The sequence below is a fragment of the Rutilus rutilus genome, assembly GCF_951802725.1.
Source record: "Rutilus rutilus genome assembly, chromosome: 3".
Classification (NCBI taxonomy): domain Eukaryota; kingdom Metazoa; phylum Chordata; class Actinopteri; order Cypriniformes; family Leuciscidae; genus Rutilus; species Rutilus rutilus.
In genome coordinates this window covers 7119888-7145412 of record NC_140211.1, presented here as the reverse complement: position 1 = coordinate 7145412, position 25525 = coordinate 7119888, and the positions used below count along the sequence as shown (strand labels likewise).

Genomic DNA, 25525 nt, shown 5'->3' with positions numbered 1-25525 from the left:
TTTCTCCAAACTAAATTCAAATGTTGACAGTTGGAGAGGCTCATTAGACGCCATTAGCTGCCATTCTATGTACTATTTTTTAATCAATCTAGACTCCTTTAAGCTTCCATTCTATCTAATATTTCTAAACTGAAAACCTTCAAACTTCTACAAACTTTTAAAACTACTAAACTAAAACTTAAACTAATTAAAACTAAAAACCTTCAAACTTCAAGCTTTTCAAAATTCTTCAAACTTTCTGGCAAGGCTTTTTCATGCCAACTTAAAGTTTGTCTACAAACTTTTTCATCTACTTCTTTTTGTTGTGATGGTTAGCCAGAAATGAATCAGAAGTGTTTTCATTTATTCTAATTTAGTCTAGTAATGATTTTCAGGATGTGTGTTGGGTGCAAATCATCAACATGACACTTAAAGTATACAAGATCAGAAACAAACCTCAAGGTTAGTATTTTCTTATTTTATTGAAAAATATCTCAAACACTATATCACACACCAAAATAATTGGATGTACACCACAGTAGATTCACATACATAGTTGTTCATATAATACAATATTCACAGTTATATTAATATAAAATCTACACGTCTGTTTTCTGTTCTTCATTTGCTACTATTGTTAAATGTTCTGGGAAACTGAGGCCTTTCTCCAGGGCGTAGGATCTCCAGCGCTCGTTGTCCGCCTCATGAGTGAGATAGCGATTTCCCATCCGCAGCTCGAACTCACGCAGGTCACACCACATCTGGAAGTTCTGCAGGACACATGGACAACATGTGCATAAATCATACTGTGTTCATCTGTCCATCCAGTCAATGCACTTAAAGGGATACTCCACTTTTTGGGGAAATAGGCTCATTTTACAACTTCCCCCAGAGTTAAACAGTTGAGTTTTACCGTTTTCGAATCCATTCAGCCGATCTCCGGGTCTGGCGGTACCACTTTTAGCATAGCTTAGCATAGATCATTGAATCGGACAAGACCATTAGCATCTCTCTCAAAAAAAAATACCAAAGAGTTTCGACTCATGGTACGGCAGCAAAGTTTCTTGATTATTACGCAGGAATGAGAGTATAGTTCCTAGCCATATCAGCCTAGAAAATCGCAACCTTTCATTTTCTGTGGGTCTTAGTACACGATGTAACTACAGAAGATTCAAGTTTTAAATAGGAAAAATATCGAAACTCTTTGGTAATTTTTTTTAGAGAGATGCTAATGGTCTTGTCCGATTCAATGATCTATGCTAAGCTATGCTAAAAGTGGTACCGCCAGACCCGGAGATCGGCTGAATGGATTCGAAAACTGTAAAACTCAACTGTTTAACTCTGGGGGAGTTGTAAATGAGCCTATTTCCAAAAAAAGTGGAGTATCCCTTTAAACATGCCAGTAAAATATAATTGGATTTGGTTGATTGTTTGGGAAAGTCACCAGACCTGAAACCAGGGATGACCCATGGCTTTGCCAACGCTGAACCTGCGTCTCACCACCACCTGCAGCAGGTTATTGATCAGATTCACCGCTGAGAGAGAGAGAGAGAGAGAGAGAGAGAGAGAGAGAGACATTAACAGAAAGAAGGAAAGTAAACCCTCATTTAGGTGTCACACTTGTGATCCTCGACAGTCAGAAGAGACTCAAGACAATAAGAGTGACAATTTGTTAAAAAAGAAATGAATGTAGCCTACTATATTTTGTTTTAATAATATTTATACTTTAATATTTTGTATTTTGAGTGGATTTCATGGTCCTAGACGATATTCACCTCTAAACTATGCACTGTTTATTTTATTAATTGTATAAATACAGTGTTAAAAAATAGAGCAAGGTATTTAACATCCAAATCATGGAAGACAGATCAGTGTCAACTGGTCGGAGAAATAAAGAAAATCATATGTAATACAACATATAATAGTGCTGTCTAACCAATTAGTCGCATCTAACATAAAAGTTTGTAAATATAATACACATCTTATCTTACATTTCACATAGTTGATTGGTGACGAACATGAAGCAGAGAAACCGCTCACTGTGTAAAGAAGCCTATAGAATATCTGGGCAAAAATGCCTGTGAATGAGTTTTTCTCTCATATTTATATCATATGATATAGTTAAGCAATATCACACGAGTGATGTTTTTGTCCCGAATAGCACGAGTGCAAATGTTATATTGTTTTATAGAACAGTTCAATAAATAAGAACTTAATGTTGTGTTATATTTTAGACACAATATTGTCTGTTTTTGCTCAATTCAGCCAACGAAAATATTACCCATAAAGCCAGAGCAGGACTGTTGTGCATCTCCGAGTAACAGAGCGGTGTTTCGTTTCTGAATGAACGAATCAGTGTTTGAGCGAATCAGTGTTTGAGCGAATCAGTGGGGTGAACTAATGATTCAATGACTCATTCATAAAGAGAGCCATTTAAATAATTCCCCAATGAATCCGCTGTTTGAACTGATCGAATGAATGAATGACTCATTAACTTACTCATTTAGACATTTACCGCCACCTATTGGCAGTTTTCTTTTTTTAATTATTAATAATAATAATAATAATAATTCATTACATTATATAAATGAAGCATCTATTGATCTCCTCAACCACCACCAATGTGCAGCCATATTACACCAGCACACACACACACACACACACACACACACACACACACACCAGCTTACTGGTGGAGAGGAGACAGAGTGATGAAGCCATTCAGTGTATATGGGGATGATTATGAGGCCATGATGGACAGAGGCCAATGGGCAGATTTGGCCAGGACACCGGGGTTAAACCCCTACTCTTTTTCCGAAGGACATCCTGGGATTTTTTAATGACCACAGAGAGTCAGGACAATATATACAAACTTTTATGCTGCGATTAATCACGATTAATCGATTTGACAGCACACATTTTTTTAAATACATGATAACAGAATTTTTGGTGAACTGTTCCTGTAATTCGCTTTAAAAGCATCACTCATCCGTCTCTCACCCTCCAGTGAGATGAGGGACCACGGCTGGCGCGGATACATGAACGAGGCGTTCGTGATCTGCTGATTAATGTCCTCGTCCTCGTTGAAAGGGAACGTCCCGCTCAGGCTGACGTACAAGATCACCCCCACAGCCCACATGTCCAGAGAGCGATTGTAACCGTGACTTCTGATGACCTCGGGCGCCAGATACGCAGGGGTCCCGACCACCGAGCGCCGGAACGACTTCTCTCCGATGATGCGAGCGAAACCAAAGTCACATAGTTTGACCTGAAACAGAGACTGTGATCACATTTGGGACTTCTGGATAGCGAATGACTCCATTTACACATTTAGCAGATGCTTTTGTGCAAAGCGACTTGCATTGCATTTTTCATGCATTGCTTGTTTGAGCTGTTATATAAAGCAATATCTGAATACAGGACACATGCAATTCTAGACTTTACTCAAAATAACTGAAATTCCTCTGAGGGTACAGACCAGAGGAAACGGCTCAGGTGACGCCAGCAGCACGTTTTCTGGTTTCAGGTCACAGTGTGCGATGTGCCTCAGGTGCAGGTACCTCAGAGCCTCCAGAACCTTCAGCAAAACACATCAACAGCGAAAGAGATTAAAGATGAAGGCTAAACAACACTTCTTTAGTCTTCATTGATTTACGCTCTTAAAAACAATGGTTCCACAAGGGGCTTTTCACACAAAGAACCTTTCAGTGAACAGTTTTTTCTTAGTGTGAAGAACATTCAAAAAATCTGCAAACCTTTTTCCACTATAAAGAGCATTTTGTGGAATGGAAAGATTCCATGGATGTTAAAGTCCCCCTGTAGTCAATCATTTTATCCCTTAAAACTCATCTTTGATCACCAAAATATTTTTTTTTCCTTGAATTTTTTTTTCTTCATGCCTTAAAATAGCTTGAATGAAACTCGACACCCTTGCCTCAATTAGTATACGCGGTTCTATGAATATGCAAATGAGCCCCGCCTCCACTCACTCACTCAGCTCAGAGATCCACTGGTTGACGATCACACGTTGATCTGATTGGTTACAAGGTAGTTTGTGACGTCAGAAACACCAGCGATTTCAAAGCGTGTTTTTGAGACTGTCTTTGGTTCACTGCAGTTTTAAAGAGAAAATACTCAGCAATGGTGTCGACTTATGAATGTACACATGGTTTGTCTTAAAGCATATTAAAAACACCACATAGACATATAAACAACATTAAAAGCTGGATTTTCACCACAGGGGGACTTTAAAGGATATTCATGGGACCACAGATGCCAATAAAGAACCGTTATTTTTAAACTATTGTAATGCATTAAAAACAGCTTTTCCATTCCCGGGTCTGTTTGGACCCAGTGGATTATTAAAACAGTCATAAATTAATAGTTTTCAACTAAAACCATATCTGATTAGTAACTTCTCATTAATGAGTGAATGCACTAAAGTTTTGAATGTTACCATGTTTTTACCATGATATTACTTAATTTACCATCTTTTTATTAATTAAATCTTTTTGAAATTCTTTGAAAGTAAAAATTTTACAAGAAGAGCAAAAAATAGGGTGATGCAAGAAAATATATATTTTTTATCAATATTATGAGAAATTTTCTTTGAACACATCATTATATGACATTTATAAGAACATATCATATGAGAACTACCAGGATGAACTCTGAATTGATTTAATTCAATTCATTTGAACTTATAACTCAGACTGCTGTGTAACAAAATGTGTAACAATTTAGTTTAAATGGTTATATATACATATTTTTAAAAATCTGATCTGAAAAAAATAGCAAAAAATAAAACCAAGTCAAAACTAACCCGAATGCAATACATGAATATCAGTCACGTGACCTCTTACGTCATCCGCTCTTTTTCCAGTTGACTGCCGCCATCTTGAGTACCTACCGAGTACTGTCTATGGTCAGAGAATGTCTAATAAGGGGAGAACTTCCACTCTCAGTAAACTTCTGGCTTCTGAACTGGTTTCAGTTCCACTCTGGTTCCACATGAGGGCGCTCACAGGACGAGTGCAGAATGAATGGAGGTCTATGGCGCTATACCCATCAAAATCCACTTTTCTCAGGATATAATTTTTTTGTCTAGTAATTTGAATGTTGTATTCGAAAGGAGATGCAAAGAAATTACACATTGCTGTATTCGATTTTTTAGAGTCACTTATTTGCTTTAAAAAGTCTTTTAAAGTGTCAATGACGTCATACACATCGTACGACCAGAGATACTGCTTTACGACAATCCTTCAGTCACGTTGGTGCTTTCGCGCTCTGCACTTTCTTTTCTCTCGAGGCATCGACAACACAGCTGACACAGGTAAACACACAACACAGCTGACACAGGTAAACACACAACACAGCTGTCACAGGTAAACACACAACACAGCTGACACAGGTAAATACACGTGCTAGAAGAGTTTTTGTTTTGTTTGTTTCTGGTCCCGCTGCGGATGACATGATGCCATCAAGCGGTATCTCTGGTCGTAATCAGTCCTTCACTGACCAATTAGCGTTCATTAGCAGAACGCTAGCGTGTTATGGGCAACAACAACTCAACCTGTAAGAAATCGAAAGGACATAAGTACTCGTTCATTCAACTTTCGACCTATAACCCATGTTGAACTTGCAAAACCTACAATCAAATCTGAGATTTCTCAACGGCAGTCGGGTGAAAGAGACAAATTTAGCCGTCTAGCCCCATAGACTCCCATTCATTTTGCACTCATGGGCGATCGCCCCAGTGGAACTTTGGTGGAACTACAACCACAATTCGGTACAATAGGACTTAATAAGGAGTGGGCAGGCTCTCCGTAGACGGGCTCTGCTATGGTACTGACAAGCATTAACTAGCTAGCTTGCTACTATTTACAGCTTCGTACGGATACAGTAAATGGCTATGAAAGACAACATTTCGCACCTCGACTGCCATGAAACGAAACGCTACTTTCAAAAAATAATATCGTTAGGGTGTGATCCCTACGCGATACCTGATGCGTACTTCCAGCCTCTGTCCGCTGCTACCGAACTACCAATCCTGGCATTCAATGATATTATATGTTGATCCGACTGTTTTAAGCGTGTATTTAAATGGTCCAGGGGCAGAACTTTTGCCAAGCGTGTCAGAGGTTCTGATAGAACGTAGAAATATTAGCTATTAAGATTATAAAAAGTAAAACCTAAAAGACATCTCAAGGAACTTTAGCAATTGGTTCCCCCCAAAAATGAAGCAGGAGTTGTGTTGTGTGTTTTCAGTGAGTTCATTACCTGAGTGACGAGGAAGCGTGCGGTGCGTTCAGGCAGACGGCCGTTCTCGTGAGATAAAATGGTCTCTAACATGTCGCTGTGGAGCTTCTCCATCACAACGAACGTATATTCCATCGTCTCAAACATGCCTTCTAAACAAATGACTCCTGGATGAGACAGTTTCTGAACACACACACACACACACACACACACACACACACACACACACACACACACACACACACACACACACACACACACACACACACACACACACACACACACACGTCTGGAACATATAACAACAATAAAAAGCAACAAAATCGGTTTGAATTGTGTGGAAACATACCTGCAATATCGAGACCTCGTTTTTAGTCTGCATCTCCTGTTTGGAGGGAAAGCGTGTTTTATCGATGACTTTAACAGCGACGGGACGTCCCGACTGCCTGTGAGTGCCTCCGTAAACCACCCCGAACTGACCCGCACCCAAAACCTCATCAGAGAAGATCTGATACAGCTCACTGATGTCCTGCTACACATACGGGAACACACACACAGGTTATTCTGTGAAACACGCCGGGTGTTGTGTGAGGAAACATCTTTACAGTAAATAACAGAGTTTCACCTGAGTCTCGTCACCGTTCTCTCCTTCACCTGCCAACACACCAGGAGCAACTTTATTTAACATTATAGACATACAACAAATGCAGAACACTAAATAAAGAAATGCAGAACACTAAAACACTAACAATAAAGTCTCATTTGTTAGTTAATGCAACATGAACTAACAATGATCAATGTTTTTCAGCATCTTTGTTAATGTTAGTTAATGAAAATACTACTCTTTGTTTGTTTGTGCATCAATATTATATTTGTAGCAGTATATTAAAAGTTGTATATATGTCGATCTAACTGTATCCACACATACAGTACACTCACATAAACCTATATACCGGTACATTATATAGCAAATCTCAACTGCTTGATTGCTTGTATTATTGCTAAGTGTAACATATATGATCACACAGCTGTGATGTGCAACATGTAACTATAAAGCATGAAGGTGTTATAAACATTAACATCATGCTTTTCAGTAAAGCTTCTTTGAAACAATGAGTATATGTGAAAAGTGCTTTACAAATACATTTAGAACCTTTCACAGCCATACACACACACACACACACACACACACACACACACACACACACACACACACACATGTATACACACACACACACACGCATACACAACCACACGCATACATACACACATATGCATTCACGCATACTTACACACACACACACACACACACGCATACATGCACACATATATGTACACACACATGCATACAAATATGCATATACACGCGCACACACACACACACACACACGCACACAACTATTTATCAAGAATAGGCCTATTCCTGTTCTCTAGAACCATAATCAGCCTCTTGTTGCTCTCACCGGGGGCGTCTGTGGTCTCGCACGCGGTGCCCTGAACGGGTCTGAGGGCCAGTTTGAGGGCTGAGTCCCACAACGGGCCGTCCTGATCCGCGAACACACAGTACACCAGTGATGATGTCAGCAGCTCGAACGAGTGCTCGCTGTTGCCTGGCAACACTGGGACCGTGAGCTGAGTCGGGCCTCGAACCTGCAGCACCTCTGACAGAGAGATCTCCTGCACACGCACACACACACACACACGAGCAGCACCTCATGAAGACCTGATGTAGATTATGTGTCAAACTGGATGTGTTTTTCATTATGAAGTGTTAAAGTGTTGAAGGTCACATGATGCCGTATGAAAATGAACAAACCTTATAGTACTTGCTGCTGTTTTCATTCGGGTACAAGGTGATACTTTTACAATCTAATACCCAGTAGTGACGCTTTCTCTGCAAAAAACAAACATAAAAAACATGATCTACAAACAAACACACACACACACACAGAACAGATGGATGGAAAGATAGACAGATACATATACAGACAGATCCTTCACTCTTTTGAACTTTATATTCATCAAAGTATCCTGAAACAATAGTGTATCACGGTTTCCACAAAAATATTAAACATCACAACTGTTTTCAACATTGATAATCAGAAATGTTTCTTGAGCATCAAATATTATTACAATTATATTATAATTATAATATTATTAAATCATATTAGAGTGATTTCTGAAGGATCATGTGACACTGAAGACTGGAGTAATGATGCTGAAAATACAGCTTTTATCACAGGAATAAATTACAATTTACTAGATATTCACACAGAAAACAGTTATTTTAAATTGTAATAATATTTCAGCAGAAACATTAAAAACATCGTTCTGAGCCCAAAGTTTTGCACAGTAGTGTATATAATCATCAGAGGAGAGTCTCACCAGTGTGTCAGTGCTGGTGTGGTGGATCAACCAGCCTTTCTTCACCACTCCACTGGCTCTCCTCTTGCTGTGTTTGAGAGACTGCACCACTCGCATCAGAGGGATATTACTGCTGAAGCACGGCCTGACACACACACACACACACACAGATGTGAACACGCTGGATCATCTGTCTCCTGGATCATCTGTGGTGTGAAGACTTACGTGACAGGAGTCTGCAGCGTCATCATCATCTGCTCCGCTGGTGGAGGGTCTTTATATCGCAGCTCTTCATAAAGAGCGTTTACCGACACCACTGCCGCGTTCTCCTCCGAATCCTGGCTCGCCTCTGAAAATGCAATTCACATTTATTTGTAAAGAGTTTTTTATAACACACATCATTTCAAAGAAATGCATGAGTCCATATTACAATTTAGAGTGATCTATTATCAGAGGTAACTGTCTAAGTTATGTATTTCAGAAATACATGTACAAAATTACAGTCAGCAAAAAATGTATTGATTTAAAGCTGCAGTCCGTAGTTTTTCCTCTTTGTCGCCATCTCTGTTCAAAATCTGCAATTGCAGTTATTCGCGGAATTATCAACTCTACGTGGGTTGTGCCTCGGCACGCACAGCGCGGACGAATCCGATGTTTTGAGGAGAACGTGTGGTTGTCAGTCGCCGCCGGTGTGGATACTGGCATTCGCAATCACAGATTCTACTTTTGGAAGTATGACCAAAATAAGAATTTTCACCGGAAAATGTCGTCTGAACAAGTAACATCCACTTTTGTGGGAAAGGGAAAAAAAGCATTGCAGTAAATCGCGCTGAATAAAGGGATACTTCACCGATTAGCATTAAGCTTTGTTTCAGTAGAAACCCGGTAGTATTTAGACTGTGCTTCCCTCCCTCATGTCCCCCTGAGACCAGAGATTTCTGTATTGTGTGTCTGGAAAAAAACCTCAGATGACGCAAAAATCGTCATCAGGCATTTTTGTCCAGAGGCGAGAGACTCCAGCCAGTAGGAGGAGCTCGTTCCGCATGTGTTCAACCCGCCTATAGGGGGAGCTCACGATAAAACGCCGTCTTTTCAGTTTCGAGTCGACTCGACTAGCAGCCTAGTTGTATAATTTCTCCCGATACTGCCCTCTGTAATTCATTATCTTAAGCACATTCACTTTTGGATCAAGAAAGCTTAATTTACACAAAATTTTCCATGTTAATATTGATTTTCAAACATTTTATTAGTATGTTGACAAAGTTTGTCAAAACAAAAAGTATCAAACATCCCTTGATAAAAAAACATATAAAAATTGTCAAGTTTTTATCCATCATGCCTTTTTAAACTGCCTTTAATTTATGTTACTTTACATGAAAATACTACATTTCAGTAATTACATAAATAAATATGATTTCCAAATGAAAAATGTAGGTAACACTTTATTTTACGGTGTCCTTGTTACGCGTGTTACATGTAGTTGCTGTAGTAATAACTATAAATTATGCATAATTACATGCAACTTACCCTAACCCTAATCCTATAGTAAGCACATGTAGTTACTTAATCTTACTCAGTACTTAAATGCATAATTACACTGTGACAAAGACACCTTAAAATAAAGTGTAGTGTATGGGAGACAAAAAACAAACTTATAATTGCCTAAGTGACCTAGAAATGTTTTCAACGGTAAATCAAACTGACCTTCTCCGTTTGCCCTCTCACCCCGACAATCAGGAGGAACGAGAGACTCACATCTGCGGTGACAATTAAACTTACAGTCTGGAGAGAAATGAAGAAACATGTTATTGCTCAGAAGACTTAATGAAGTTCTCAGTATATCAAGGTCGACTTGACTTGAAGAAAACGATTTTAAACGTTTTCTTTAAAATCTCGTCAAATCAAAGCTCAGTTTAAGATCTCTTCCAAAACTCAGATAAGAGAGACTCATGTGAGATTACCTTTTACCAGGACAAACAAATCTGATTTGATTTCTTACCGATGTTTAAACTCTCAAAAATAAAGCGTCCAAAAGGGGGTTTTCTATGAAAGCTTGTTTCCACCACAGAATAAAAAATGTAAAAGATAAAAAAAAGTTTACATCTCGCAATTCTGATTTTATTTCTCCGAATTGCGTGATATAAAGTCAGAATTGCGAGATACAAAGTCAGAATTGCGAGATATAAAGTCAGAATTGCGAGATACAAAGTCAGAATTGCGAGATACAAAGTCAGAATTACGTGATATAAAGTCAGAATTGCGTGATATAAAGTCAGAATTACGTGATATAAAGTCAGAATTGCATGATATAAAGTCAGAATTACGTGATATAAAGTCAGAATTGCATGATATAAAGTCAGAATTGCGAGATACAAAGTCAGAATTACGTGATATAAAGTCAGAATTGCATGATATAAAGTCAGAATTACGTGATATAAAGTCAGAATTGCGTGATATAAAGTCAGAATTACGTGATATAAAGTCAGAATTGCGTGATATAAAGTCAGAATTACGTGATATAAAGTCAGAATTGCAAGATACAAAGTCAGAATTGCGTGATAAGTCAGAATTACGTGATATAAAGTCAGAATTGCGTGATATAAAGTCAGAATTGTGAGGAGATATAAAGTCAGAATTGCGAGGAGATATAAAGTCAGAAATGCGAGGAGATATAAAGTCAGAATTGCGTGATATAAAGTCAGAATTGCGAGGAGATATAAAGTCAGAATTGCGTGATATAAAGTCAGAATTGCGAGGAGATATAAAGTCAGAATTGCGAGGAGATATAAAGTCAGAATTGCGAGATATAAAGTCAGAATTGCGAGATATAAAGTCAGAACTCGCAATTGCGACTTTATATCACGCAGAATTGTGAGAAATAAAGTCAGAATTGTGAGATAAGGTTGGCTAAGATCTTACGGATCTATGAATGAACCGCTCGTTTTAAAATCAGTTATTAGTAATGACATCCGCTTCAAACATTACAATGCTCATGATCTCTTTCACTAACTCTTCAATAAGTAAATCCACTTCACCGGCTAATTGCACTACAGACAGCAACATTGTGCCGGCCCAGATCCGGCCCACATCTGGGACATGTGGATTCCACCCGGATCTGGGCCGGCACTATTGGCGCTTTTCCACTGCATGGTACGGTTCACTACGGCTCACTTTTTAATGGTACCGCCTCTGTTGAGATTCCAAGCGTACCGTACCGATACTAAAATGTGACGTGAAAACACTGCAGATCACTGATTGGTCAAAGAGAATCGTCACTACCAGCGTCATTGGATTTGCAACATGAGACACCAAACCCGCTAGATTGAAACAGTCACGAACAGCCACCACAGTATTATTTGATCGCACAATTTTTATTAAACGACTTGCTTAAAAAAAAAAAAAAAAACGTGAAAAAAGAAATGACTGAATCGTGGTCAGTAGACGAGGTGAAGACGTTCGAGAGGTTGGTAGCCGAGGAGCGGATCCAGCGAGAGCTGCATATTGCAACCATGAATACATTTTTTTTTGGTCTATAGACCTTATTCACAGCAGCGCCATCTTTGATTTTTAATGGGAATGAAAGCGAGGCTGTGAGGGACAGACATGCGTCTCTTCAATGGGTTGTACTGTTATTGAATGTGTTTTTGGATTGTTCTGCTCATGAAACACTGGGAAAATATCTTTCCAAGAAATTTCAGTAGACAAAAAACTCCTGACAATATAAGCTATGGAAAATTGTAAGTAATCTAGGAGCTTTATACAGCTTTTTACAGCGGATGCCATTGGAAACACAGCAAGTCTATCCCTCACTGCCTCACTTTCATACCTGTCATGGCACTGCTCTGAATAAGGTCTATAATCCCACCCACTTTGAAGAGCCGAGCCGAATCGTACCATGCAGTGGAAAAGCACCATATGTTGCTGTCTGAGTTAAACAACATTGCCATATAAATATACAGAGCTACCGCAAAAACTGAAGTTCAAAGACAAAATTCTAAGTAGGTGAATTGGGACACAGCATAAATATTTGATCTGAATCTGTGACCTTTGACCCCTCTCACCGGTGCACTGCATGCCCTGTCTGAAGAGGCCCTTGAGCAGCCGGAAGCAGTGCTGGCACATGGTGGGTTTGGTGTAGGTGTGTATGTGGAAGGTGTGAGGAACACGCGGTCGCCCCTCCTTCCCCTCAGACACCCCCACACACACCGGCACGTCGACCCAGGACGGCGGCCGAGAGCGCGACGGCTTCCTTATGCTGATCTGATGGAGGAGACAAACTTCGTCAGGGAGTAGATCTGCACGATTAATCGCAATGAAACCGCACGCGATCTCGATTATTTGATGCGCAGCTTTTCAGTGCAGCGGCTGATCGGTAGTGAATGCTCCATCTGAACACCAGAGGGCGTCTCACACACACACACACACACACACACCACATATCCATCTGAACACCAGAGGGCGTCTCACACACACACACCACATATCCATCTGAACACCAGAGGGCGTCTCACACACACACACACACACCACATATCCATCTGAACACCAGAGGACGTCTCACACACACACACACACACACACACCACATATCCATCTGAACACCAGAGGGCGTCTCACACACACACACACCACATATCCATCTGAACACCAGAGGACGTCTCACACACACACACACACACACACACACCACATATCCATCTGAACACCAGAGGACGTCTCACACACACACACTACATATACATCTGAACACCAGAGGACGTCTCTCTCTCTCTCACACACACGCGCACACACACACACACACACACACACACACACACATCCATCTGAACACCAGAGGGCGTCTCACACACACACACACACACACACACACCACATATCCATCTGAACACCAGAGGACGTCTCACACACACACACACACACACACACCACATATCCATCTGAACACTAGAGAGCGTCTCACACACACACACATCCATCCATCCATCTGAACACCAGAGGGCGTCTCACACACACACACACACACACACACACCACATATCTATCTGAACACCAGAGGGGATCTCTCTCTCTCACATACACACACACACACACACACACACACAAACACCACATATCCATCTGAACACCAGAGGGTGTCTCACACACATACACCACATATCCCTCTGAACACCAGAGGGCGTCTCACACACACACACACACACACACACACACACACACACACACCACATATCTATCTGAACACCAGAGGGCATCTCTCTTACACACACACACACACACACACACAAACACACCACATAACGTGAGTTTGGAGTAAAACTAAAAGCATGTTATGTTGTCTGTTGTTGGACAAGAGGTTCATAAATGCTTCTCATGTTTGAAAGATGTTTGACTTATAAGTGACTCAAACTCAGTGCTTTCGGAAGGAGCAGCGTTCACAGAGCCGTGCATCAACGACAAGCTGCGCATTACAAATAATCGTGATGTGCCAACTGCCAACTCGATTTGAGTGTGATCGCATGTAAATTGCGAATAATCGTGCAGCCCTATCAGGGAGCATTTGAAACCGCGGACAGAAACACGAGCGTTTGGTTGTTCGGGGTCGTCACCTCCTCCAGGCTTCCTCCCGCGTGGTTGGAGAGCGACGGGGGTCGCGGGCGTCCCGGGGGAAACAGCGACAGGCTCGGCCCGCACCGGCGAAACACCCGAGAGCAGTCGTTGGGCAGCTTGAACGCACAGCGCTTGTGGAAGTCGAGGCCGCAACCTGAAGACAGTCACAGTAAAACATGCTCTCGGAGAGACATTTGAAGTGTTTCCCGCAGTCTTTAAGTCACACTTCAGTGATAGACAACAGTATGCAATAAAACTAATACCAATCATCATGCATGTCGTAGAAACTATGAAATAAAGTAAATACAATATAATTTATATTATAAATAATTAATAATAAATATTGTAATAAATATGATTATTAAATAATAAACAAACACATAAATAAGAAATTAAGCAATGCAATTAAACAAAATTCATTTTATAATATTTTCAGTGTTTGGTGCAGTCGTAACTTTAACACATTTTAGCGTCAAACAACATAGTGCAACAAAAGTCCTGTTACTAAGCAAGAATAAATAACTTTTAAATAAATATTTATGAATAATATAATTTGTTATATTAAATAAGAAATACGATATACAAATAATAAACAAATTAACCTTAATATTCTCTAAAAGACATTTTAAATAAAACTAATGCCAAGCATCATGTCGTAGAAACTATGATACAAAATAAATACAATATAATTTATATTATGAATAATTAATTTAAATATTGTAATAAATATGAATTTTAAATAATAAACAAATATACATAAATAAGCAATTAAGCAATACAATAAAACAAAAATATCCTGTATAAGACTACATTTTATTATATTTTCAGTGTTTGGTGCAGTCGTAATTTTAACACATTTCAGTGTCAAACAACAATGCAAAAAAAAAAAATCCTGTTACTAAACAAGAATAAATAAATTCCAAATTAATATTAATAAATACATTAATACAATTAATGTTATAAATATTAAATAAGAAATACAATATATAAATAATAAACAAACAAACAAATAAGCAATTATGCAATAAAGTATGTAAATATTCTGTATAAGACTTTATTTTGTTGCATTATATACAGTGTGTGATAAAGCGCGGTCATACCTTCACATTTCAGGCCCTGCCGGACGAGGCCCCACAGCATCTCTCCACAGTAGTGACAAAACGTAGGTGTGCGATACGATTGGACGACTAAGGAATGTGGGCGGTACTTTGTTTCGGTCACCAAAGCCGTGCCTATAGAGGGATCATAGTGATTGACAGCTGTTAACATCATCTGCATGGAGTATGTGAGTGTGTGCATGTGTGAGTGTGTGTGTGTGTGTGTGTGTGTGTGTGTGTGTGTTTGTGCACGAGTCAGAATGAGAATGTGTGTGTGTGTGTGTCTGTGTGTGCGTGTGTGTGTGTGTGTGTGTGTGTGTGTGTGTGTGTGTGTGTGTGTGTGTGTTTGTGCACGAGTCAGAATGAGAATGTGTGTGTATGTGTGTTTGTGTGAGAGTGTCTGTCTGTCTCTGTGTGTGTGTGTGTGTGTGTGTGTGTGTGTGTGTTGACTGACCAGCGAGCACCACCTCCACGAGATCTCCGTCACGTATGTCATGTTTTTCAGTGAGTCTGTGTAAGATCTGCTCAGTGTGTGTGTGTGTGTGTGTGTGTGTGTGTGTTGACTGACCAGCGAGCACCACCTCCACGAGATCTCCGTCACGTATGTCATGTTTTACAGTGATTCTGTGTAAGATCTGCTCAGTGTGTGTGTGTGTGTGTGTGTGTGTGTGTGTGTGTGTGTGTGTGTGTGTGTGTGTGTGTGTGTGTGTGTGTGTGTGTTGACTGACCAGCTAGCACCACCTCCACGAGATCTCCGTCACGTATGTCATGTTTTTCAGTGAGTCTGTGTAAGATCTGCTCAGTGTTCGGCTCGTGTCTGAACAACAGCAGCTTCTCCTCCAGACCATTGACACTGCACTCCGGCGCCTTAGAGAACACACACACACACACACACACACACACACACACACACACACACACACACACACACACACACACACACACACACACACGCACACACAGTAAAATACTGTGTTAAACATCACAATGCAACAAAAGTGATGGATGGATTAGAATTATTAGACAGATAGACGGAGAGACAGACAGACAGACGGACGGAGAGATAGATGCATAGATTGAACCTTTTAAACCAAAAAAAATCAGCAAACAGCAGCAACTGCAGATACACACAATCACTACACAAACACACTGTGAGTCCAGACTGATGAGTGTGAGGATGAGAAACTCTTCATCAGATCATCCACATCACATACACACCCACACGAGGACACAACAGTAGATGAGGACACAACACTACATCACATCCACACACAAACACACAAACACACACACACACACACACACACAAACACACACACACACACACACACACACACACACACACACACATGTCTGGTTCACTATCTTTGTGGGGACTCTCCATAGACGTAATGGTTTTTATACCGTACAAACTGTACATTCTATCCCCTTACACTGCCCCTATCCCTAAACCTACCCATCACAGGAAACATTCTGCATTTTTACTTTCTCAAAACAACTCATCCTGTGTGATTTATAAGCCTTTTGAAAAGTGGGGACCGCTGGCTGGTCCCCACAATGTAGGTGATCTCAGGTTTTACTATTCTTATGGGGACATTTGGTCCCCACAATGTAATATAAACAAGGGCACACATTACACACACACACACACACACACACACACACACACACACACACACACACACACACACACACACACATCTTTGTGGGGACTCTCCATAGACGTAATGGTTTTTATACTGTACAAACTGTATATTCTGTCCCCTTACACTAACCCTACCCCTAAACCTACCCATCACAGGAAACTTTCTGCATTTTTACATTTTCAAAAAAATATAATTTAGTATGTTTATTAAACCATTTCCCTCGTGGGGACCGCTGGCTGGTCCCCACAATGGAGGTGATCTCAGGTTTTACTATCCTTGTGGGGACATTTGGTTCCCACAATGTAATATAAACACACACACACACACACACACACACACACACACACACACACACACACACACACACACACGAGGACACAACAGGAGATGAGCTGCAGAGTCTCTGAACACACACACACACAACAGTAGATGAGCAGCAGTCTCTGAACACACATTCATGCTGATCTTAGTTAAAGTGGGTCAGATCTCGGGTGAACGACTGCATCATTCTCTCGCTCATGTCTTTCAAATGTCAATCATTCGCTTTTTAAATCAAACGGATGTGAGTCAAACTGAGACTCTGAAGTCGATCTGAAAACATTTAGGAAACATGAATTGTATTAAACACATAAACAACACAAATTGTACTACAGTAACTGAACAGATCTTTTAGTTGACAATATTGAGACTTGAGTGCTTTTATGGAGCTAAAAATAAAATCATTGTTGGGAAAAGTTACTTTTAAAAGTAATGCATTACAATATTTAGTTAATCCCTAAAAAGTAACTAGTTGTACAAGTTACTTTTTCTAAAAAGTAATTTGTTACATTACTTTTGCGTTATATTTTCTCATCTGGGCTGGGCTTGTTTGTTTTTAATAGCAAAAAATAAATAAATAAATAAATAAATTTTGATTTTGGCAAATGTAAAGGCCCGTTCACACCAAAAATGAAAAGAATAAGCCTCAGGCTGAAGGAAGTGCACATTCACAATCATTTATACAGTAGAGGGAGCAGATCACATGACTAACGTAGTGATTCAACGACAGCACTAAACACTGTGAAATTACAGTGTTTTTGAGGGGATATGGTTGAATAATAGAATAACTATTTTTATTTAATCATTAAGTAATACTTTGAAAATACCATACAGTTGCCACAATATTACTTCATTAGTTCAATACCACGGAAATGCACTGCTCATGGTACCGCCACATCAGCTTCAAACACACAGTCAACTTCCTGTCTGAGACTGAACACAGAGGAGACCCTCAACACATCACACCAAATTCTGAAAACACGAACACACACGTTTCCGTCGCAGCCCGTCACAGTGTGTCGTCCTTGGGCTGGTCAGAGTGTCACTTTGTTGTGGTGGTGTTACTGCATGCAGGTGTGTGAGGCGTAAATTACGTTTACCTCATGTTCACATCGCTGGATCTTACTGGAAGCGCTCGGGATGACGTATCGGAAGGTAAAGCACGGGATACACACCACACTGCAGTATTTAAACCTTTTTCAGACCCCTTGATGGATACTAAGATGAACTCATCTTTCACAAAAGCCCCAAAATAATTGGGAACCACGTGCACAAGATCACAGCCGTGGAGGTCATGTTGAAGACCCCTAAACATCATTCGCCAAAGTGTGCAGAACTTACGACCAGAGCACACCGTACACAATTCATGTTTTCAATCACATTACTGTAAAAAAGTTATGACATCATGTTTTTACATTGCTTTAACTCATCAAAATAAGTTAAGCAGTTCTCAACTTTTTCTTTATAAGTTATACAAGATGCAACATTTTTTGCAAGTCAGTTTAATGTGATTTGAGTTGAAATTACTTAAATATCCAAGGTGATTGCACTTAAACGCAGCAAGTTTTTTTTTTTTTTTTTTCAGTGTGGTTAGGAGACCTGAAGGGCAAAACATCCATAGATCTGAAGCACAGGCTTGTCAGTCTTCCATCGGTTATATGAAATGTGAACAAAGTGCAAGTTCTGGGCACTTGTGATTCATATATAAAGCAGGTACAACAGTACTTAAAAAAACAAGATCCAAATGGATTATTATTAATTTTTTTAATGGAATATTGCAGTTTTTGCATTATAATTTCTATAAAATGCATGTGCTCTTGTAATCTTTAACTCTTTCCACGCAAGGGTTTTTTTTTTTTTAAGTTAGTTAGGCTGCAGCCAAAGGCAGCATTTTTGATCATTTTCACAAAACTTTTTTGGCTCCCACTATATATATAGATAAACTAGTTAAACATTTTTTTTTATCAACACTTGAATGTGGGCATGTTTAATTAAAAAAGCAAAATTTAAACAAAAGCTCAGAAAGTAGTTGCGTTTTTCGTCTGGAATCCGAATCGTGTCCATCAACTCCGGGGCAACCTCTATGGGGGCAACCTGTCACTCACATGAGATCCAACAACAGCAAACCACAACCATCCAATCAAATCCCCATCAACAAAATCAAGCCCCGCCCTACATTTGTGTTCATAATCAAGAAGCAGTTTCACTCGGATTATCGGATATGTCAGCTTCAAGAGCTCGTGTGTGTGTGTGTGTGTGTGTGTGTGTGTGTGTGTGTGTGTGTGTGTGTTGGCACTCCGATTAGGCTACCTCACGCTCACACTAAAAATTAAAAAAACGGTTAGCCTTTTATGTTCAAACCAGAGCCACTTTGAGCGTTGTAACTTTGGAGATGTTGTTTATGCTCAAACAGCAACATTACACACTAACTAAAGTTAAAAAAGTGAAATTATAATCAACCGGCCATTTAACATGCAATTTTGCAAAATAATTATGAAGTTTCCAATTAACCTCTATATCGATATATAAACCTCATTTTATGTATTTTCCCTAGATTATGTGATTAGACTTAAGTTTAGACACTTTTACAAAAACAGAACTGCAAAATTTCTAAACCATATTTAAAATAAGATCGTGTCTGCGATGACTGAAATTAAACACGCAATGTAATGAGATCATGTAAACATCAAGTGTGCTACTAACATTTATCACTGCTACGATTTCACACAGTATTTATAGATAACATTAAGTACTGTGAAATATGCAGTGAGCAATCCAGTCCAAACATACAGTAGGCTATATCAAATGAGCATGTATCTAATGTGTGTGAATGACATTATATGAGAGCGGTGTTTGTGTGTGTGTGTGTGTATGGGAGGTCATTCCATAAAAAAGGTCAGTGTGTGTGTGTGTGACGATCCTGTACCACTGCAGTGGAAACTGCACCATAAGAAGGTCAAGCAGAGAAACAGGTGAAGGTGTGTGTGTGTGTGTGTGTGTGTGTGCGCGCGCGCCCATGTATTTGTGTGTGTGTGTGTGTGTGTGTGTGTGTGTGTGTGTGTGTGTGTGCGCGTGTGTGTGTGTGTGTGTGTGTGTGTGTTAGGGGAAGAGTCTGTGGTTGGAAAGTTACAGGCAGATGCTGTGAACCGCAGAGGACAAACAGAGAGGCGGCCGGAGGAGGAGAGATGCTGAATGAGTGCTGAGATGTGTGTTTGTGTGAATGTTTGAGTAACACCTAATTCTGAAGTGTCTTCTCACACACACTCTCTTTAACTTCCCCTTCTTTCATGAATCTTCCTCTAACAAATAGGTGAGAATTCTTCTTATAACCAAAAAATGACCATGCATAGCAACAGCATAGAAACCACACAGAACAGCCGGGCAAAATGTGTATCTGAAAATGGTTAGATTATCAAAAACACAATATAGACAGATAACATCTGCAGATTATTGAATCATGATAGTTCATTCACTTCACAACCTGTCGAAAGTAAACCAAGACTTCATGAACCAATCATTGTTCAAACACTAAGCAATGGAAATGTTCTGTAGGTAACAAAGGCAGACTAAAGGCCAGTCAAGTCGTGCTATCGTTCCTCTTTAAAGTTAAAAGGGTTAAGGCTGTGAAAGGGTACTTTTGTTGTTGGAGAAACTGAGTGTAACAATGGTTTGTATGGACTGCATGCATGCGCTTGACCTTTGACTGGGGGAAGCAGCCCTTACTGAAATCATTGTCAGTAATGTGTGTTTATTAGTGTGGGTGTTTGACTGACACTGCATGGATGCATAACGATGTACGGGAATAGTTCCACTAAAAATGAAAACAGACGCGTACCCACCAGATTTTGTCATGAGTCATTTAGTACCCACCACTTTTAACTTAATGTCCATAATAATTGGACTTTGGGTTAGATTCTCTGACAGTTTTCAGTAGAAATATGAGAGAGAAATATGGTAATCATTGTTTAGGAACATTATACCACGTCATGTCATTGTCATCAACATTGTACTTAAGAAGCAGAATAGTGGGTCATTTAGCGCTTTTCCATTACCAGTACCAGCTCAACTCAACTCGCTTTTCGCTCCATTTTCCACCGCAGATAGTACCTCCACAATAGTACCTGGTCGTCATAGCGACGCTGCAGGAAACTGCCGTGACTTAATCTTCTACGCGACACACACCCGCTACCCACACATACAGGACAATGGAGGAAATCGAGTGTATGCTGTTTTTGGATGTTTTTGTTTTTGCTGTTTTTTTATTCAGGATACTCCGTCTGGCGCGTGCAATGATGAATAGTTAATAGTGACGATTCTCTCTGACCAATCAGCAGTCTGCCGTGTTTTCACGTCACATTTTAGTATCGCCTCAGCTCGCTCACGGTACGTTCACACGGGGCGTCAACGCTTGACGGAAGGCGTGGCTGAAGTTTGGCACTGACGCCATGGTCATAGCAGCGTCAGCCAATGAAATTAGACAGGAACTCAAATTTATCCTCAGGTTGTTGCTCTTGAACAGGATGAACGTGATTGGCTGCCGCCTGGCTACTGTATTTGCATAGAGCGATCCTGATTGGCTGACGCTTCCGTCTGCGGCGCTTCACTGGCGTTGCTCGCGGCAGAAGTTGAAAAATTCTCAACTTCTGCCGCGAGCAACGCCAGTGAAGCGCCGCCGACGGATCCACAATTCTTTTCGGCAACGCTTGACGTCACCCATTCAAAGTCAATGGGAAGCGTTGACGCTGACGCCCCGTGTGAACGTACCAGAACCTCGCCGGAGGTGATACGGAAAAAAGTACCTGGAAGCAGGTACAGGTACAACTTTTGGGAAAACCAAACAAAGGCGAATTGAGTCGAGGCGAGTCGAGGCGAGCTGGTACTGTGTAGTGGAAAAGCGCCAATAGTCTAGTCTTATTGATTTACATTAGTAAGCTACAGGACATCGTCTTTCAAAACCTGCAAAAAAAAAAAAAAAAAAATGAAAAAAAAAAAAAATCGTCAATTACTCATGACATCACCCTGGGTTAACGTTCACTGTCTGTGGTGTCAGTGTCACTTGATTGGACGAACACCGCACACGATGTGTTTACATAAAGGCTGTATCATTGCGCATCTCATATATCGCCGACTGCTCTATCAACTTTATCCTGACTTTTCACACAATAAAGGCAGAGCTGCCAACCCTCGCACATTCAGTGTGAGACTCACGCAGTTGACACTTTTCACAGCAAAGCGGACACTAACAACGACAGACAAGACAGAGCAAGATCCTTTTGATATGAAACTAATTCTCAGCTCTCAAATTCGGTCAATTTTATTACGAAATTCAAACAATAAATACAGTGTTGGCGCTTTTAAATGTGACAGATCGCTGTAGCCCCTCAGTTCAAGTGGCACGTGAACCGATCATCTCTCTTTACTACTAGTTAGTTAATAGTAAATAAACACGAATAAACAATAATATGTAGGTTGAGTACAACTTATCTAAATGTAAATGCCTCATGCATCGATCAATCAGAGTTTTTCAACCGTAGAAAGAGGTCAATAAAACAGCTGGAGCGCAATAGGCTGTTACATTTACCTCAGGAAAGCCATTTGATGACCATAGCAGGTTAGTTGGCTAGAATAATTTGTATTTTATAATATATTTAGCATTAGTAACCTGTAAATGAGTATTTTGCTAAATATGTGCACTATATACATATTTATTATATTTTTACTTATATCATTAAAATAATATAAATTTTTTATTTTAATAAAAAACGCATTATATTTAATTTGAATTGTTATTTTTAACCTTTAATAATACCAGCTGACAGGGCTCTCTGTAGCCTGCTTACAGCATTATGTGAGAATTTCTTTGAGAAAATGTAACATGTATCTACTGTACTATTTATCCAAATTAATCGATATTGAATCAAGATCAGAATCAAACCACAAGAATTGAATTAAATTGAAATTGTAAAAATTGTATCAAGCAATAATAAAAGCAGTAGCCTACCAGTCATTGCACCATGTAAACATGGTAACATGTTGTCACTAAACTTAGTAAAATCATGTTTAGTTAGGCTACCAAATGTTTTGACATCACAATAGCCTACACATTTTTTTTTTTTTTTTTTTTTTTTTTTTTTTTACATACCTCCAATCCACCCTTTCCAATGAGACAGTGTCTTCTTCGCTCCAACTGTCGCGTTCACTCATCATTCGTCATTTTCCCCCTCAAACGCTAAAACTACTGTTTACAACGCGTAGTTCCCGTGACTGTCCAAAGCATGTGAATATGAGGCACGTGATTGGTCGTCAGTGGCTAAGCATCTAGCTGTGCAAGTTAGTATTTATGGGTAAAACCAGCAACCAGCAAAAACCTCTATGGAAGACACTTAGCATGCATTTCAGACGTGAATCATGGCAGAGTCAACCAAGAAAGCGTGGTCGGAAGAGTGGAGAAAGGGCTCTGCATGAGTGCTATTTAATACAAGTACTCCACAGCGACTCTAGGGGTCGCTGTTGGAGAAAAACGGAAACTGCATAGTGTGCCTTTAAAACTCATCTTTGATCACCACAATGACATATTAAATGTTTTTTTCCTTGAAAAACACAGTTCGCTAAAAGAGTAGCATGTCCAAATACATAGTTTTCGAAAAACAGTAGGCGAAAAGTATCAGGATGACCTACTACTTCCAGTGAGATTCTAAAGTGCGCATATGATGGACACTTTACTATCCCATGAGGCCACAGGACAGGTCTTGTGAAAAGCAGTGAAGCGACGCAAATGACGCTAGAAGGTCACGTGACAGTAACAACATGGCGGATGCAGTACATCTGAATCTCATTCATACTACCCATATTCATACTATACAGAGCATGCTTCTTTTAACGGTCTGAAGTAAATGAAAATTCAAATGTATAGTAAAGACAGTACGCCTTTTCAGACTTGACAACAAGCTGAATGGAACGCCTACTTTTCTAGATCCAATCAATTCCCAGAGGGAAAGAACAAGCCACACCTCTATTTTTCTCATTCAATATTCGTATCACTCAAAAATAAATCACAATACTGAAGTCGTCCGCAACTTCCGGTTCACGCAGACTTTAAAGACGTCGATCTAGTGCCTGTTTACATTGAAAGAATGGAATGGTTTACATTCCACAAAAAGAATGGAAAAGTAGAGCAGTGGAATTAAAAAACGCGCTCTGTGTGAATACTGCATCGTTTCACACTGTGCACGTTTGGGACCGCAAAGCGGGGTTAACGCTGTGGTAAAAAGCTAAAATCCCACTGCTAAATTACAAGTGTACTCCAAGTGTAGGCCTACTCCTTTCCCCCGGGGTTAAGCGCAGTCTGGAAAGCCCTAAAGCTATTATAAGTCTTTTTATAGCGCTTTTTGTGCTTGACTCTCTTATTCACTCATTTGTTGTATGAAAGTCATACAGGTTTGGAGTAAATTATGACAAAATTGTAACTTTAATTAAGTTTTAACGTCACATGCTCAATATAAACATCAAATGTTGAGGTTGCACAGTACCTTTCTCTCGATGATTTCTACTGCGAGATGCTTCGCCTGCTGGAAGCCGAGGCGTCCCTCGGGGATCTGTACCTCCTCTTTGAAGAGCCCGATCTGAAAGAGGACATGCATGGGCCTCGTCACTGTGTATTCGGGCCCCATGGACAGCTGAGAGAAAGATCCTGAGAGGAAAGAGAAGAGGTCATCTCAGACCAAACTCGGTTCCTTCAGACGTTCACAGGTTCAGACTTACCTGGACCCATCTTGCTGTTTTTTTTAACTATCTTGTAATTGCAAATCTGTTTTATAGTGCATCACTAATGGTTAAATATATCATCATCAGAAAGCCAAAGATCTTTGGATGAAAAATGCCCCAAAAGAAGAGGCTCCTTCAAGCTTAAGGCAGCAACTGAAACTAGCATTGACCTGCCTTTGTTAACATTAAGATTAAACCTTAATGTAGTCGTGCTCCAAAAGAGGAACTTACCAGAGACATAACTGCTGATGTCAACGCTTTTTGGGCGGAGGTTTGTGTTGGCAGCCATTTTCTTCACGTTGGTGAATTCGAACTAGCACATTTCACAGACCTGTTTGAGACGCTTCTGTCGCTGCTCTGGTTTCCTCATGCTTTAGCAGTCGAATGACAGGCAGCAGAGACAGGAAGTTGACACTCAAACTTCAGTGTTTCTGCATGTGACGAGTGGGTCTGCAGAGCTGCCCACCAAACACAGTGCATCAAACCTTATCT

General features: G+C 40.0%; 1 protein-coding gene across 5 annotated transcripts; it reads right to left on the bottom strand.

Moving 5' to 3' along the window:
• Positions 1–436: 436 nt before the first annotated feature.
• On the bottom strand, positions 437–25525 carry prkd4 (protein kinase D4). Of its 5 annotated transcripts, none has more exons than XM_084404162.1 (18): positions 25265–25525; positions 24799–24959; positions 16034–16172; positions 15309–15440; positions 14208–14362; positions 12663–12861; positions 10306–10383; positions 8827–8950; positions 8623–8746; positions 8054–8131; positions 7701–7914; positions 6863–6891; positions 6587–6769; positions 6259–6420; positions 3458–3556; positions 2980–3247; positions 1429–1514; positions 437–749 (listed from the first exon to the last, which is right to left on the bottom strand). In XM_084404162.1, the coding sequence occupies exons 1-18, from the start codon at positions 25320–25322 to the stop codon at positions 579–581; spliced, it is 2460 nt and encodes an 819-aa protein (XP_084260288.1). In that variant the 5' UTR covers positions 25323–25525; the 3' UTR covers positions 437–578. The 5 variants fall into 5 exon arrangements, with proteins under 5 accessions (XP_084260288.1, XP_084260289.1, XP_084260290.1 ...); XM_084404163.1 differs by having other exon boundaries at positions 6587–6766; positions 25265–25400; XM_084404164.1 differs by lacking the exon at positions 25265–25525 and adding an exon at positions 25031–25167.

Bases quoted from the DNA above. Each gene is read 5' to 3' on its own strand.
- prkd4 (XM_084404162.1), bottom strand. From the start codon at position 25,322: ATGGCTGCCAACACAAACCTCCGCCCAAAAAGCGTTGACATCAGCAGT. The intron at 12,862-14,207 runs GTGACGACCCCG...CTCCTCCATCAG, and splicing joins CGGGAGGAAGCCTGGAGGAG to ATCAGCATAAGGAAGCCGTC. The intron at 10,384-12,662 runs GTGAGAGGGGTC...ATTTCTCTCCAG, and splicing joins ACAGGGCATGCAGTGCACCG to ACTGTAAGTTTAATTGTCAC.